Source organism: Centroberyx affinis, unplaced genomic scaffold (genome assembly GCF_046629955.1).
Source record: "Centroberyx affinis isolate AG114_WGS23_722 - 3 ecotype Tasmania unplaced genomic scaffold, CSIRO-AGI_Caff_v1 ptg009604l_1, whole genome shotgun sequence".
NCBI lineage: Eukaryota > Metazoa > Chordata > Actinopteri > Beryciformes > Berycidae > Centroberyx > Centroberyx affinis.
Genome location: NW_027284578.1, coordinates 7,111 through 26,171, shown reverse-complemented (window position 1 = coordinate 26,171; position 19,061 = coordinate 7,111). Strand labels below are relative to the sequence as shown.

The window sequence follows — 19,061 nt, the reverse complement described above, 5'->3', positions numbered from 1 at the left end:
CACACAAAATCTTAAATACACTATGAGTTTGACAAATTCTAAGATGATTCTTCTATAAATTTATATAAGATATTAGACAGTAGTTTTCACATCCAGCAGAGGAAAACTAAGATCAACTTTATTAGTTTTTACCCACTTAAATAAACATATATGTTAATATGTTTTAATATGTGACACCCCTGATAAAGTCATAATAACTGGTTAATGTAATAATGTGGTTATTTCATTATTTGGGAATTTATTGCATTAACATTTTCAACCCATTTAGAGGGACACTTTAGTACATGTTGTTGAGTTATTTCATTATCTGATTGTTATTATGAGTTGCTAAAGGCACTTTTAACAAAACAAGGTCCTCACAAAAGTGCTTTGCTGAGCAACATGGACATGAATATGAGTTAAAAACAAAGTGAACAAACAGACGTGTGTGTGTGTGTGTGTGTGTGTGTGTGTGTGTGTGTGTGTGTGTGTGTGTCCTCTCTGCAGTGTCGTATGTGGAGCGGACGCGGCAGCACCGCTGGCGGTGCAGTGACGTCACCTTCCACTGTCCGGACGGGGCGCTGTGTCACCACTGGGTCAGCTGCATCAGAGAGCAGCTGGCAGCGCTGGGTACGAGTCCACAGGAACAAACTCACCCCACACACATCCAACAGATCTGACATGTCCACCACATCCGACACATCCTCCATCACATCCGACACATCATCCGACACATCCGACACATCATCCGTCACATCCGACACATCATCCGTCACATCCGACACATCATCCGTCACATCCGACACATCATCCGTCACATCCGATACATCCTCCGTCACATCCGACACATCCTCCGTCACATCCGCAACATCCTCCGACACATCCGACACATCCAATACATCATCCGACACATCCTCCATCACATCCAACACATCCTCCGACACATCCTCCATCACATCCAACACATCCTCCGACACATGCGACACATCATCCGACACATCCTCCGTCACATCCGACACATCATCCGTCACATCCGACACATCCAACACATCATCCAACACATCATCCAACACATCCTCCGACACATCCGACACATCCAATACATCATCCGACACATCCTCCATCACATCCAACACATCCTCCGACACATCCTCCATCACATCCAACACATCCTCCGACACATGCGACACATCATCCAACACATCATCCAACACATCCTCCGACACATCCGACACATCCAATACATCATCCGACACATCCTCCATCACATCCTCCGACACATCCGACACATCCTCCATCACATCCAACACATCATCCGACACATCCTCCGACACATCCGACACATCCTCCATCACATCCAACACATCATCTGACACATCCTCCATCACATCCGACACATCATCTGACACATCCTCCATCACATCCGACACATCATCCGACACATCCTCCGACACATCCGACACATCCTCCGACACATGCGACACATCATCCGACACATCCTCCATCACATCCGACACATCATCCGACACATCCTCCAACACATCCGACACATCCTCCATCACATCCGACACATCCTCCGACACATCCGACACATCATCCATTACATCCGACACATCCTCCAACACATCCGACACATCCTCCATCACATCCGACACATCATCCGACACATCCGACACATCATCCGACACATCCTCCAACACATCCGACACATCCTCCATCACATCCGACACATCCTCCATCACATCCGACACATCATCCGACACATCCGACACATCCTCCATCACATCCGACACATCCTCCGACACATCCGACACATCCTCCGACACATCCTCCGACACATCTTCCGACACATCCTCCGACACATCCGACACATCCTCCGACACATCCTCCGACACATCCTCCGACACATCCTCCGACACATCCTCCGACACATGCGACACATCCTCCGACACATCATCCGACACATCCTCCGACACATCCGACACATCCTCCGACACATCTTCCGACACATCCTCCGACACATGCGACACATCCTCCGACACATCCTCCGACACATCCTCCGACACATGCGACACATCCTCCGACACATGCGACACATCATCCGACACATCCTCCATCACATCCGACACATCCTCCGACATATGCGACACATCCTCCGACACATCCTCCGACACATCCGACACATCCTCCGACACATCCTCCGACACATGCGACACATCCTCCGACACATCCTCCGACACATGCGACACATCCTCCGACACATCCTCCGACACATGCGACACATCCTCCGACACATCCTCCAACACATCCGACACATCCTCCGACACATCCTCCGACACATCTTCCGACACATCCTCCGACACATCCGACACATCCTCCGACACATCCTCCGACACATGCGACACATCCTCCGACACATGCGACACATCATCCGACACATCTTCCGACACATCCGACACATCCTCCGACACATCTTCCGACACATCCTCCGACACATCCGACACATCCTCCGACACATCCTCCGACACATCCTCCGACACATGCGACACATCCTCCGACACATGCGACACATCATCCGACACATCCTCCGACACATCCGACACATCCTCCGACACATGCGACACATCATCTGACACATCCTCCATCACATCCGACACATCCTCCGACACATGCGACACATCATCCGACACATCCTCCGACACATCCGACACATCCTCCATCACATCCAACACATCCTCCGACACATCCGACACATCCTCCATCACATCCGACACATTCTCTGACACATCCGACACATCATCCGACACATCCGACACATCCTCCATCACATCCGACACATCCTCCGACACATCCGACACATCATCCGACACATTCGACACATCATCCGACACATCATCCGACACATCCTCCATCACATCCGACACATCCTCCGTCACATTCGACACATCATCTGACACATCCGACACATCATCCGTCATTTGTTTTCTTAGATTCACAAATGTGAATAAAGTTTTGATTGGTGGGAGCACATGTGGATTTCCCCCCCACTTCCCACAGAATAACAGAGCAAAAAGGATTCATGTCTCTGCATCAGTTTGTATTGACAGAAGACAAATGTGAAAATGCAGATTTTGTACTTACATGCATTACATGTGCATTTGTAGAAATACATTTACACGTGAATTTTGTTTGCTGTTCACAAATCTTCAATCACAAGTGTATTATTTCACTTTTTTCACATTTGTGAATCTTAGAAAACATGTAAATAGTATTTGCACTACATTCACTCCATAGTTTACTGTCAGTTACCTGGTGATCAGAGAATATCTCCATTTCAGAGAAAAGCCCACATCTGCAAAACATCAGAAATGAACAAAATAATGTTAATTTTCTCGGTGCTTATTTTCCATTTACTTTTGAAATGAGACAGTGTGATTTTTAACAGGTTTCAAGTGACCATGGAAAAATTAAATGAAGGTTTCAGTTAAGTGTTTCTATCTCCAGCTGCAGTGATATGATCATATGATCAGTGAACTGAGTCAGCGTTCAGTGTTAACATTACTGAGCCTGGCCAAGGTCAGTGTAACACTGCTGCCATAGAGCTGCTGCAAGTGATATTATATGGATGACATTATGTTCGTCATTAACGCAGCCTCAAGAATTACCCAGGACATCTGGTGAATGAGATTACTGATAATGACTATAATAATAATACATAATAATATAACTTCTTTATGTGTGCCATTTTTTAAAATGGAGTTGCAACGTGCTTTACAGGCAATAAAACAATAACAAATAAAAGCCAATAAAGCAGATAAATAATAAGAAATGCGGGAAGTGAATTAAAAGAGGAGAAGAAAACAGATGAGATACCATGAGAATAAAAAAAGATTAAAACAAATGATGCAACAGTCTGTCTGTACAAATGTGTTTAAAGAGGCGATCCATCAAAGATGACACTGTACAGCTGTAAAATGCTGACTACTTCAAAAGGCTTCCCACAGACCCCCCCCCCTCCCCAGCTGATTAAGGTCTATATTACTCTCTCTCTCCTCCCCCCTCCCCCCTCCCCCCTCCCCCTCCAGCCAGCAGACCCAAACACTTGCTGGTGTACATCAACCCGTACGGCGGCAAACAGCAAGGCAAACGCATCTACGAGCAGAAAGTGGCTCCGCTGTTCGCTCGGGCCGGCGTCTCGGCACACGTCATCGGTAAGTTTCCTGCATCGCCGGCTTCCTGTCCGCAGACTTCCTGCACTGGGGGGCGGGGGGGGGGATAACGATCTAAAATCAAAGGCTCTCTTGTCTGTCGCCATAGTTACGGAGTACGCTAACCATGCGAGGGACCACCTGAGGACGGAGGCGGAGCTGAAGAAGTACGACGGGTGAGTTTTAGTTCCTTTCTTTACAGGAAAGTTTACATACGTTCTAATTGTTGGCGTGTCGTCTGTTTTCAGCATTATGAGATGATGATGTGTGATGTCATTTGACCAGAATATAACATACAGCTAATGGCCAAAATAAAGGAAACACCTGCCAGGTAAAGCTTCATTGCACCTTGGCATAGATTATACCTTAAACCACAACCTCTAAGCATGATGGGATGTTAATTGCTTGCTTGTTAATTGCTAATCTATGACAGTATATAAGGCCCATTGATGATTTTTTTTTCCGCACCCGGGGGGAGGGGGATAATACATTTATGACTAGAGCTGCAACGCTTAATCGATTAATCGATTAGTTGTCAGCTATTAAATTAATCGCCAACTATTTTGATAATCGATTAATCGGTTTGAGTAATTTTTTAAGAAAAATAAGTCCAAATTCTCTGATTCCAGCTTCTTAAATGTGAATATTTTCTGGTTTCTTTACTCCTCTATGACAGTAAACTGAATATCTTTGGGTTGTGGACAAAACAAGACATTTGAGGACGTCATCTTGGGCTTTGGGAAACACTGATCCACATTTTTCACCATTTTCTGACATTTTATAGACCAAACAACTAATCGATTAAGCAAGAAAATAATTGTTAGTTGCAGCCCTATTTCTGACTTTAATCTCAGAAATTCAGAGTTTTTTCTCTGAATATCCACCCGACTGCAGTAAAAGAGGATTTGTTCCGCAGCTCTATTTGTTTTAAAACTGGGGCATTTTACCAATATACAGGAGGTGATGTAACGATGCTTCATGTTATTTAGGGTGATCTATGTAGAAACCTGGATGTAAGGAAAGGGGGGGCGGGGGAGGTCTGTGTGGTCTGATCTCCACACAGATCAGACCTGCTCCCACATACACCTGAACCCACTGCTCTGCACCCTGACATCTCACCCGACACCTCTCTCTCTCTCACTCGCTCTCTCCGCTCATGCTAACCTCTCATTATAACCCTCTCGCTCTGTGTGACCTTTGACCCCGTGCTCAGGGTGGTGTGCGTGGGCGGGGACGGCATGTTCAGCGAGATCGTCCACGGTCTGGTCTGGAGGACGCAGAGCGACGGCGGCGTGGATCACAACTGTCCGGACGAGACGCTGCTGCCCTGCTCGCTCCGCATCGGCATCATCCCCGCAGGTCAGAGAGAAACTCACATTTCACACTTCAGGAGTGTAGCTGCTGCTCTTACTCAGACTTACCCACACCGCTTCTTATTCTACCTCTCAATATTGCATTCTGGGGGGGAAAAAAAAAAGCCAACGCATTTCCCCCTGAATTATTGAATTCCTTGGCAGGGTAGAAAGAGCTGTGAAACAGGATTTAGACACACAAACTGTCACTTCTCTGTCTCTTCAATGACACTGAAATCTACCTTTCAGCTACATTACATTTACTGTTTGGGCATTTAGTTGACAAATGATACATGGCAAATTTGTAGTGTGAGTGATGAATGAAAGGAATGAATGAATGAATGAATGTTTTATTTTCGTGTCTGGTCATTTACATGACCCGTCCCTCATGGAATTATTCAGACACATTAACTAACAACAAACCAAACATTCCGGCATGTTAACACACCGTCATCTAACAGCACAATACATAGATATCATCCAAACATAAACATAAATATAAACCTCCCACAAATAACGCTCCAGGAGATATCCCACAATAGAAAAACAGCAAATATACAAACATACAAACACACATACACCCCCTAAGCACAAGACACAATACACAAATCCAAACAGGACAAAATCTGCATCTGCATCCATTAGTGCCAAACACTGTATATTTGATCCAGTTCATAAACCAATATAGTTTGCAATCCATATAGAATAGAGTATGAGGAATTTATCTGTCATATGTTACTTTTCTCCTCCTATCCCATGCTTTAGAGAGATATTCAGAGAATGCAAAATGCAGAATGAAAGGAAGATTTGAAACCAGTAATTTGACAATATATCACTCTCTTTAAATTCGCATGCAGTTTCATCACATTGTTTTTCAGTTGGCATTAATTTCCATCACCTCTAAATTTTTCAGTTAATTTTTGTTACTTCCACTCTTCTGGGCCTTAAACTACAAATGGCAGATCTGTTTTGATAAAATCGTCTTTTGATTTATTATAAATCCGTGTATCATTCGTTCTTTTCATATTCAATTGAGAAACCAAAATCGGAAAATGAAAAAACGATTCAAAACACATGTATCAAATCAAGTTCAGCCCGTGGCCTGTTTTTTCATTTCCTATTTTTGATCTGAGCATAAAATCGAAAGTACGAAAAAACAAACCGTTATTTGTTTTTTGGTATCAGATTCATAAACGAATAACGAAATAACAAATTGTTTTTTCATTTTCCGATTTTGGATTCTCAGTTGAATATGAAAAGAACGAATGATACACGGATTATTATATCACATGTATCACTCAATTCTTCTATTCACATGCATGCATTTTTATCAGATCTAATTTATCATTTAACTTTTATTACTTCCACCCCCTGAAATTCATATCCACTCATATACCTGTGTGCTGGTACAGGCAACACACACACACACACACACACATCTGTGGCCCCATTTCTTGGAGTTTGGGATGTTCTTGTTTTTGTCCTTGTTTTCGTCTGTATTTGTGTCCTTTGTTTTCTGTAAAGCACTTTGTGAGAATCCTGTTTGCTAAAAGCGCTCTATAAATAACCCTGGCTTGACTGTATATCGGGCGATTTTACACACACACACACACACACACACACACACACACACACACACACACACACACACACACACACACACACACACACACACACACTCCAGTACAGAGTCATAGGGGAGACATAAATTTTCTCCACAGCAGAGCAGACGCAGTGAACCAATTTAATTAATTGCTGCTTTGATTGTTGGTGGGTGGCAGTGTGGGAGGAGTGGCACCGAGACACAGTCTAACACCACCATCACACTTAAAGAAGCATTATGTGTGTGTGTATGTGTGTGTGTGTGTGTAGTGGGGGGTGTGGAGGGGGGGTTTTGCTGGAAGTGAATCCCCGGGGGAAACTCCTCATCAGCTTCATGTCGTCCACAGCTGCTCTAGTTTAGTTGGGTGTAGCGCTGCAGATCGTTCCTGCGTTATCCGCTGGGGTGTAAACATATGAAGTATAATTCAAAAACTGTGATATTCTCCAAATAAATGAAGGGTATTAAAGTGTGAGTCAGTCTGCTGTCTCCGGACAGAAAGCTACTACATCGGCGTGTCGGCCAATCAGATAACTTGCCGCTCAGTCGCATCAAACGAGCGAGCTGTTTCCAACGCAGCCGCAGAGACTTTCACCTCTGAATTCTCTTCTTCTTCTCCTGAAAACACATCCGCCCACAGACAGGAACCAGCGAAGAAGTGAAGACCTGCTGCCGGCAGATTTAGCCGAGTTTAAAGTCCCCATGAAATGAACTCCCATTACTTTTACTTTCTGGAAAACAGTGTATCTATAATGGTGACATCATGCTGCACCAGGAGGCGTAAATATAAATGTATAACCAAGAAAACATCACAGATTTTTTAACAGTCCCGCCCCTCCGCCCCTCCCATCCAATAAAACTGCCTTTCTGTTCCTGACTGATCTCTGGTTTAGACTTTTGAATGATTCCCTCACTGCATTAAGTCCCGCCCCCAACATCCTGTTTAAACAGGAAATACATCAAATCAAGGTAGTAAAGATGCTGTTTCATGGGGTCTTGAAAACGGAGCTCGACTGAGCGCGCTAACTTACATAACAGCATTGTGATTCAACCTAAAATTGAAATTGATGGAAGGACAAAATTGCTATCATTAGCTATGATGAGTGTGGATTGATTGTGTGGATACATTTGGTTTGTTGTTTGCTTGTTTATTTGTATAGCCCCTTATCACAAGCATGTCTCGAAGGGCTTTACATAGCATCATCACATGGGCGTACAACATAATAGTAAAGGAAAGAAAACGATGCGGCAAACTCTGGTATCACACAAACAAAACATTTTGCCTTTTTTCCCCCCATGCTTTACAAATGAAGCGAGCAATATGGAAGCTTCCCTTTCTAAAACGTAGTTTAAGTTTTTCATAATCATCTTGCCAGAAGAAATTCATAAAGACGGAAGTCATTTTGCAATACAACACGTCTCTTAGATCAACATAAGCCAGACAATAGAACATAAAATGTGGACAGAAATGTCTGTAACAGGTTTGACTGGGCAGCAGACTGACAGACAGCTGGAGTCTACAGTAACATGTCCATGAGCAGGTGGAGCATGGTGCAGGTTCTTCCAGCAGAGTGACGCCTCTCACATGAGACGGAGCTTCGTCTTTGTGAGCAGCGTTGCAGCTTACAGCAGAAACCCAGACTGGAGCATGAACACACACTGAGCTGTGATTGGCTGTCTGTCACTGAGGCAGAAAACATGGCAGCACCCTCTAGAACAGAACCACAGTTTACAATGAAAGAAACTGCCTGCTCCTACCCCTCTCTGCTTTGTCGTGTGTGTGTGTGTGTGTGAGTGTGTAAGTGTGTGAGTGAGTGAGTGAGTGAGTGAACAAAAGAAAGAAAGAAAGAGTGAGTGAACAAAAGAAAGAAAGAGTGAGTGAACGAAAGAAAGAAAGAGTGAGTGACCGAAAGAGTGAGTGAACGAAAGAAAGAACAAAAGAAAGAAAGAACGAAAGAAAGATAGAACAAAAAAGGAAGAACGAAAGAACAGAAAAAGAAAGAAAGAACAAAAAAGAAAGAAAGAACGAAAGAATGAAATAACGAAAGAACGAAAGAATGAAAGAACGAAAAGAGAAAGAAAGAAAGAACGAACAAAAGAAAGAAAGAACGAAAGACAGAAAGAAAGAATGAAAGAAAGAAAGAAAGAAAGAAAGAAGAAAGAAAGAAAGAAAGAACAGAGCCCCAGCCGGAAAGTGAGTTTTAAAATCTAGAAATAATCCCAGCAGCTGGCCCAGTTATCACTGAGTTTATTTATTCAGCCCTTTATCACACGCGTGTCTGAGAGGAAATTTCAGGCATGTCTCTGAGTCATTTGTATTGTCAACAAGCCAATCAGATATCAAGATATATTATGGTCTGTTAGTGATATGAGGCAGGGAAAATCAAACATACTGCCCCTTTAATCTGTGATGCATTTATGTTGCTGTGAACAACACAGACCACAAGGATCCTGTGACTGGAACATGTTGGACCATGTTGGACCATGTTGGACCATGTTGGACCATGTTGGAACATGTTGGAACCGACCTGATCAGGCTGGGTTACATATGGCAGCTTTACTACATACATGTTCATGGCAACTTTAAATGACAGAAGGAGTAACACACTTGCTCCATGCCACAAAAGTTTAACAGTGACAACGTTCCGTGTTAAGACCCAATTTCTTACATGAATTTAAGATTTCTTCTTTTCCTCTAACTTAATACAATATTTTTGAACGTAGGTGATGTAGATTTTGACATATGGGATGTTGCATCTGATATTATGTTTATGCTTATATATAAGATATACATGTATGTTTGATATTTTTGAAGTATGGCTTTTGTACTACTGTTTTTTTATCTATGTATCTGTTTTCTATGTACTTTATTAAGTGGTGGAATGTAACTAAGTACATTTACTCAAGTACTGTACTTAAGTACAATTTTGAGATACTTGTACTTTACTTGAGTATTTCCATTTCATGCTACTTACTTCTACTCCACTACATTTCAGAGGGAAATATTGTACTTTTTACTCCACTACATTTATTTGACAGCTTTAGTTACTAGTTACTTTGCAGATTTAGATTATTAATACAAATTATAAATCAACTAATACATTATGATATATTTTTATAGGTTAAGCTACCCAGCAGTATATAAAGTAATTAAAATTAGCTCCACCTTTACCAGCTGCAACATTAAAGTGATGAACACATTAATGCATCAATAATTATAGTCCAATAACATGATATATATGATTCTGAAATGGGCCATTCTGCATAATGAGTACTTTTACTTTTGCTACTTTAAGTATATTTTGATACTAATACTTTTGTACTTTGACTTAAGTACGATTTTGAATGCAGGACTTTTACTTGTAACAAAGTATTTTTACACTGTGGTATTGCTACTTTTACTGAAGTCAAATATCTGAATACTTCTTCCACCACTGACTTTATTGAATTGTTAATTATTTTTGGAGGTTTATCACCCTGGGTGGTTTGGATGGTTAACCACACCTGCCATCATAGAGCTTGTCAGCCTATGGGTGTGCATGATGTATAAATATGGGTGTGGTTTCCATTTTTCAAACATTTTGACCTGACAAAGATCCAAGCAGGATCGAAATGTTGTCACTATTAAACCTTTGTGGCATGGAGCAAGTGTGTGCAGGCGTTACTCCTTCTGTCATTGACACAGTTTTGTGAAAGACTTGCACCTACGTGATGTGTGTATAACTACTCTCCTTCAATTTTAAATGTTTCATCACACAAAAAAGGGGGTAAATCAATATTCGGGTTAGTTCACACAGACGTAATCAGCGCATACGCATAATAAATCCGACACACATGCGACATTTGCATCGGGACACGATGCCTCTGCAGACGGAGCTGACTCAGGCTCAGGCTCAGGCTCAGGCTCAGGCTCAGACTCCGGCTCAGGCTCAGGCTCAGGCTCCGGCTCAGGCTCAGGCTCAGGCTCAGGCTCAGGCTCAGGCTCAGGCTCAGGCTCAGGCTCAGGCTCAGACTCCGGCTCAGGCTCAGGCTCCGGCTCAGGCTCAGGCTCAGGCTCAGGCTCAGGCTCCGGCTCAGGCTCAGGCTCAGGCTCCGGCTCAGGCTCAGGCTCAGGCTCAGGCTCAGGCTCAGGCTCAGGCTCAGGCTCAGGAGGCAGATGGCAGCTTCATGCGTCTTGGCTCGTCCTCTTCTTCTTCTTTTTCTTTCTGTTTATTTTGAGGTGTGATTTTCTACACCGCCTGGAGTTGCTCAGATTAGTAATTTGCATTTCTTGTTTCTGTTTCTTTTTATATCAGTGTGTTTTATCACTGTGTTGTTGTTTTTTTTTTATGTTTTATCACTGCATGGAAAAACAAACAAACCTCTGGCTGGTCTCCACCGTCACTGTCTTGACTTCACTGCTGCTGGGAATCAGTTTATTAACAGAAGACGTCGTTGTTTTTGGTTTAGGTTCAACAGACTGCATCTGCTTCGCAACTGTAGGTGCCAACGACCCCGTGACCTCTGCCCTGCACATCATAGTGGGTGAGTCACACACACACACACACACACACACACACACACACACACACACACACACACACACACACACACACTTTAAACACTTGCTGATACACTGTCCTTTAGAGATGAAAAAGCATAATGGCTCATGTGCAGATGGGATTAATATTACAGGACAACACAGCTGATGTCATCATTTGCATTGCATGCCACTGATTTTAATGAAATATAAATGAGATAAAAATTACACTATTTTTCCCCTAAATTACTGAGCGGGAATTGTATTTTCAGTCACACTCTAATACACACAGTACATCTGCCTACACAAAAAAATCAAAATGTGCAACTCACATGGAAGTTACCTTGTTGAGGAGTGTGAAAAGGAGGTATTTATAAAAAAGAAAAAGTGTATATTTGTGATTTGCATCAAACACAGATTGTTATATAAAAAAAAATCTCACCTTTTAAAAGATATATTTATATAAAACAGCCAAGATGACAAGGGCAGAGAACTTGATGGAAACAAAAAATTTTTTGCCTATGGTGAAAATAAATGGGATTTTTTTTGGTTGTTTTGTTCTTAAAATGGGTGAAATAATGTTAGAAGAAATTACATATGACAAAGTTATTACACACATTACTGAATTTTAAAAAACGATTTTGATAATCTAATAAAGAAATGCAGAACAGAGGAACCTGAAAGCAGAAATAGTCAATATTAGTTTTGGCCGCGGTTAAAGGCGTTAACATCATTTTACTCTTCTATTCATTTTCACATTAGACTGAAAGGGGGCGGGGCCAGAATCCCTTATTTGGGCTGAAGTATGATGTCACACGTAAGAGGATGATAAAACTCGACAAGGAGGAAATCAGTTTAACAACATGCATAAATAAAATCTCCATTGCTACAGCTTGGCAGGCCTCTCTCTCTCTCTCTCTCTCTCTCTCTCTCACACTCTCTCTCTATCACACACACACACTCTCACACACTCTCACACACACTCACACACACACACACACACACACTGAATCCCTGGATCATCGCTGCCTTGTCTCGTCTCTCCAGGAGACTCCCAGCCGATGGACGTGTGCTCGGTTCACCACAACAACACCTTCCTGCGTTACTCCATCTCCCTGCTGGGATACGGTTTCTATGGCGACGTGCTGACTGACAGTGAGAGGAAGCGATGGATGGGCCCGGCCAGATACGACTTTTCAGGTAAATAAATGAACTGTCAGTTTACTTATGACCAAGTAAACAATGACAAAAAAAGCGAGTCGAAACATTGCAACTTTTTATTTAATTTAATTTCTTCTAAATTACATAGAATTTCTAGGCTATTGATGTTACTATTCAAGCATTCCCGACCATTATAATTATTTTTGGGTTTTTTTCTGTCCTACCACTAGTAGATTATAGGTTTATACATTTAAAAGCTTGCATTGCGTTATACGATATCGCAATATTTCATGAATATCGCAATATTTGATGATATCGAATTTCGGCCCAAGCTTAGTGCTCAGCAGAATTACCTGCACATATAAAGATTAAAGAACAGGCTCCTCTGTGTGGTAACGTGCTGCGACCCCCTGCAGGTCTGAAGACCTTCCTGACCCATCACTACTATGAAGGGACGGTGTCCTACCTGCCGGCCAGCGGCGTCCTGGGAACCCCGAGGGACCGGACCAAGTGTAGAGCCGGGTAAGAGCTGCTGAACCAAACCCCCCCTCAGCCCCGAGTGTATCGTGTCTGAATAAAAGCGATTCTGAGTTGGTACCGCACCATCAGGCCCAGCGCGGCACAGCACAGAGCTTGGAAGAACTCTTACATGATGTGACGATGTGTCGGTGTGTTGTCTTTTAAAATTTAAAATAACATAAGTCCATCTGAAACTTCCAGCTGCTTGATATGCCAGCACAACGGACAGCTGTATCTGGAGGAGAAAGCTGAGAAGTACAAGACAGACGAGGCGTCAGACAGCGGTGAGTTCACCAGGTCTTCAGCCTCCCAGGATTCTCGTTCCTGAAGGTCTTTTTCTGTCCAGTGTTCCTCCAATCCCAGCTACTTGTCTCTCTCAACAGAAAGTTACATTGTTGAGTTCTCTTTTGACTACATTTCCCATCAAACCTCTGAAGACTTCAACCACTCATGCAATCTGTCACTCAGTCAAACGCTGTAGCCCATCTCTTATCCGTACAACTGTTTTTTACAGAACTTTTCTTAAGGCGAGGCACCACAGGTGAATAAGACAAAAAAAATCCTTTCATCCTATCAGAATGAAACTTTACATTATGAATAAGAACACAAATAGAAACACTTTTTGTATTATGACTTTTATATATTTTGTTATTACCATATGAAATTTGGACAATATTTCCTTTAAAAATGTGCAAATTTATACATTAGTTAAAACCGTTTATGGCGGCTAAAGTTTTTCACTTTGTAAAAACATGTGATGTCTATTAATGTGACAAATATTTAGATATAAATACATTTTCCTGTCATGAATAACATCTAAGAAAACACTTAATACAATGAATATCTTATTTACAGGTGACAAAATATGATATTATCTCAAAATTGACCATTTCAGCTAGGGCTGGGCGATAATTCAATATTATCGTTTATCATCTTTCAGTGGAATCATATCGTGATGATATGAAGATATTTTAATATCGTGACACACATTTCTGCTGTCTAAATTGATGATGACAAGCAAATTTTACTTAAAAACTCTCATTAAATGAGGTATAGTAGGAATATTATTTGAATATTTCTGTTTTCTTTGACATCACACCTAACATTACCATTCGGTTCAATGAGATGAACATTAATTTGATTATTTAACGTGATTTTGCATACATGAACCATATTGTGATATATATTGATATTGAGAAAAATCCTTGATGAATGATTATCATGATATTGATTTCAACCATATCGCCCAGCCCTAAACTCGCCCTTTTCATATGTGGTGCCTGACCTTGCTAAAATTGCAAAGAGATTAAATTTTTCATGATTTAGGCTTAATGAACTTAGTGATGCTGAAGGCTCTTTTGAGCTTTGATGACTGTATGTCTGAAAGTATCGCGGTACAGGAAGGGAAGACGAAGGTTTAGCGGACACACGAACCTCTGACTGGTGCTCCGTCTTCCTCTCAGAGAGCGACGGTGAATGGAGGACGCTCCGGGGGAAGTTCCTGGCTATCAACGCTGCCAGTATGAGCTGCGCCTGTCCTCGCAGCCCCAAAGGTCTTTCCCCGGCCGCTCACCTGGCGGACGGCACCACCGACCTCATCCTGGTCCGCAAGTGCTCCCGCCTCGACTTCCTCAGACACCTGCTCCGCCACACCAGCAAAGACGACCAGGTACCCCAACGTTTTATTTATTTATTTATTTATTATCCAAACTTGTAGGTGAATAGTAATACTTGTAGTCAGGCCACTGCAGCCTTATATGTTCTGAAACCAGACAGTGTGAAGAGAGGGCAGAACACAAACTGTTACCAGGATCATTAAAATTAACTGGTAACACTTTACAATAAGGGTCACTAAGTTAAGGGTTAGTTAATGCTTAATAAGCATTAACTAACTCTTAATTAACAGTTAACTAATGTGTCTGGTAATCATTTACTAATGGTGTTCATGTTAAATAAGGTATTCATTTATACATTATTTAATAGTCATCTTTATAAACCATTAAATAATGTATAAATTAATACCTTAGTTAACATGAACACCATTATTAAATTAGTTCGCTGTTAATTAATGGTTAGTTAGCATTAACTAACCCTTATGAAGCATTAACTAACCCTTAACTTAGTGACCCTTATTGTAAAGTGTTACCAATTAACTTAATATAAAAAAATTAAAAAAAAAACAGTCATAAGAAGCTCATTCCACTAACTGGCATGCTTGGAATTTGTTTTTGCACATTGGACTTGTTTCGTCTCTCACCTTGTTCCTCTGCACTACACTCCTCCGACATAGCTTCGTCTCACACACAGATCTGTTTGATCTGAAGCATTTTTAAGACATTTTTAAGAACATAAAGAATTTTTTAAGAACATAAAGAAATTTTGAGTCCAACCTACTGTCTACTGTTTTGTACTAACCCTCCTGCAACATGGTGGCGTGTCCCTCATAACTATTCTTAGCCACTTTCCAAATATTCAGCCCTCTATTAAGGTCGTTCCCTGAAGAAGAGATTTACCCTTTTTTTGGGGGGGGGGGGGGGGGGCACTAGTGATACTTCAAATTTTGATACCTATTTTTTATTTTTTCTATACTTGTCTTTGTTTTTTGTTTTTTTTTGTTTTTTTTTCTCCTTTCAAATATTTTTTTTTTGAGCCAAAGAATCTTATACATACAGTATATTATTGTGTCAATGCTCATTTTCATTTATATGAAAAAAATTATAAAATTATATTTACGTATCTTCACAGATACAAAACATATGATACAAAAAATATAGGATTGTTTCTTGAGATTTGGAACAATATCAAAAACAAACAAACCAAAAAGAGACAGGGAAAAGTACTTGTCTTTGTCGAATGAAGGTATGTATCAATAGAGTAAATACTTTTTTGTTAGAAAAGTAGATAACGTGCAAATGCTCTAACTGGAATCAGACCTTGCTCCTTTGATTTCTTCAGTAAAATGCCATTAGACGAGAGGAAAACCTGAGTTCTTATTATATGAATCCAACACTCTGAATTTTTGATACCTTTTTGATGTCTTCAAATCGATGCAGATAACCAAAAGAATTGGTATCCCTCTGGCACGCATCATATTTCACTCTGTTCCCCTGTCACACTTCCCTCCTCCTCCTCCTCCTCCTCCTTCGCTCTCTGACCAGTTCGACCTGACCTTCGTGGAGGTGCACCGGGTGCGGCGCTTCCGCTTCACGCCGCGACACTGCCAGAGCGACTCGGACCTGCAGCTGGACCTGCGGGAGAACGGCAAGCGGCTCTTCAGCCAGATCTGCCGCGACCACCCGGCCTGCGGCTGCACGCCCGCCTACAGCAGCTGGAACTGTGACGGCGAGATCCTGACCCACACCGCCATCGAGGTCGGGTAGGTAGAGCGGAAGAAGACAGTTTGACAGTTTGAGTTTATTCTATCTGCAGGTTGGGAGCCAAGGAACTCAAAATCCGGATGATTACACAGTTTTATAGCATTGAATATTCATGATTATACCATGGTCTGGGTGAATACTCGATTCTGATTGGCTGCAGGGTGTCCATTAATTCCTGATAATGGACACCTACTAAGTAGTTCCAGTGAAACTGTCTGTTCACCGTTCTAAATTAATGCGCTGGCTACATAGCATCAGCCTGTATCTAAAATGAGTAACCATAGCAACAGGGACGCAGTCAAAGCCTCTATTTACTCCGTTCATTTCTTCGTGAAAATCTTGATACTGATTTGGGGACAATGACATGGCTGGATAGCTAGCTAGTCTTGTTGTTAAACATACTGTCATATTATATTTACTGTTTGTTATTGACTTTGAATGTTGCTAGCATAACGTTAGCTTTCTGGCTCCTAGCTGAGCCAAAGGCTTCTATGAGCTGAGCAGACTAGAAATATCTCCCGTTGCGGGTGATATCTCAACGTTTCCATTGCATAAGACTTTATGGGATGGTAATGATTGTTCCAGGTATTAGTCAAACCCTCAGGTGTTACCAGGGAAACTGAGTTATGGCTTGTGAAAAACTTTAGATTTTGATTACAAAATGCATGAAAATATAAATTAATTAATTGGTCTTCATTTTTTTTTCTTTGGCAAGTGACCATGGTATAAGCGGGATAATGCCCTTCGACGCGCAGTCCATTAATTCCTGATAATGGACACCTTGTCAGGCATTATCCCGTACTTAATGTTAATACAGATAGAATATATAAAGCTGTTGGTCAAAACAAGAACAAGACTGAACAACCAATGATAATTATCGTTGTAGCACTTTAAGGAGATGAAGAAGAGGTGACCGCCTTCTTCTACAAGACAAGTTATTATTTTGTCATTGTTTTCTATGAAATTTGGGCATTTACACATTCCAGGCTCACAGTTCAGTGAGAAACACACAAGATGTTACTTTAGAGTTTAATCTTCTATCTGTGAAGCAGATTCAGTATTCTGGAGTTTTAGGCTCTTAAAGTGTAAATACGGGTCAAAAGTTACATATTAAGTGAGCAAATAGGAGGTACTTTTCCATTTCTTCCTCAACAGTAGCTATGAGTCGAACTTTGCACGTTTTCAAATCTATATTAGTCCATTCGCTTTGGTCCGAATTGTTATTTTCATGCATTTACGCATTAGTTCAGTTACGTTTCACACTGCAAAATTTCATGCGAACCGTAATTTATCAGTGAAAGTCACATGAGAGTCGTCACTGGTCCTTCACTGGTCGGAAATTTGGTGCTTGGACTTCTTGGGTAAACAAACATGGAACAACATCAACATAAGCTTTGTTTGTTCTTCCTCTCAGCTTTTATTTCATTTTCTTGCACGTTTATCATATGTGATCATTCTAAAGTCATGGGAATGTTTTGTTACATCTGCTGTGACTTTGACCCTTGATCTCCTTACAATTTCTTTTGTTTTTGCAATCTAGGAATTCAAGCATATTTTACTATAAGTCAGTCTGGATAAAAGTGTCAGCTAAATGGCAAAAATTTTAATGTAAATTCATTTTGAATTTGTCTTTATTTGTCTTTTTTTTTTATTTTCCCAGAGTGCACTGCCAGTTGATCAAGCTGTTTGCACGAGGGATTGAAGAGCCGGCGGTGTTCGAAGATCTCACCAACCCATGTGCAATATAGACCCCCTCCCCCCCACCACCACCCCCTCCCTCCCCCCCTCCCTCCCCCCCTGTCAGACACTGGAATCGTCTCACTGCATTTCCAAAGTCAGCAGGAGACTCGACGTGACTTTGTGGGATCGTGTCTCATAGAGAAGACATGGGAGTTGAACAGTAACAGTATGCAGAGGAAAAGCCCCTCATTCCTTTTAACTTTTCTGTTTTGTGCCGAAGAGTTGGGTTTTGTTTTGACTGCCGTAGCTGATGTATTGGTTTGGTTGGTGAGGTTGAATGGCTGCCTGGTGTCTGGTATCCCACTTATTTTCAATACTGAATTAACAACTAAAACAAGCAAATAAAGAGTGTAGGACTTACACTCAGTGAATCCACAGATGTGGAACTTTATTTATGTAAAGGCTGGCTGTTGGTTTGCAGCTCCGCAGGTCAGGTAAAGCCAAACCTGCCTAGTTATGAAGAATATTGTGAATGCTGCTGAACAGGCTTGGGTCAGATAGGATTTGCAAATAATTTGTTTATTTTTAATCTGCTTGGGTACCAGGTGGGTGGAGTTAGGACAACACAGTGAGTACCTGAAAGTTGAGGCTATTTGTTTTGTTTTG

At 41.7% G+C, this 19,061-nt stretch overlaps 2 protein-coding genes across 2 annotated transcripts; both read left to right on the top strand.

Moving 5' to 3' along the window:
* Positions 1-486: 486 nt before the first annotated feature.
* On the top strand, positions 487-18,463 carry LOC139640508 (ceramide kinase-like; the record flags this gene model as incomplete). The annotated part of the gene is made up of 11 exons (XM_071514680.1): positions 487-609; positions 4,065-4,190; positions 4,297-4,363; positions 5,401-5,546; positions 11,589-11,663; positions 12,706-12,858; positions 13,236-13,341; positions 13,540-13,622; positions 14,802-15,007; positions 16,497-16,714; positions 18,376-18,463. Coding segments are annotated over 11 exons (1,391 nt in total), but the record flags the coding sequence as incomplete, so codon positions are not given.
* LOC139640509 (uncharacterized) lies at positions 661-2,085 on the top strand (the record flags this gene model as incomplete). The annotated part of the gene is made up of 1 exon (XM_071514681.1): positions 661-2,085. A coding segment is annotated over exon 1 (1,425 nt), but the record flags the coding sequence as incomplete, so codon positions are not given.
* Positions 18,464-19,061: the final 598 nt, after the last annotated feature.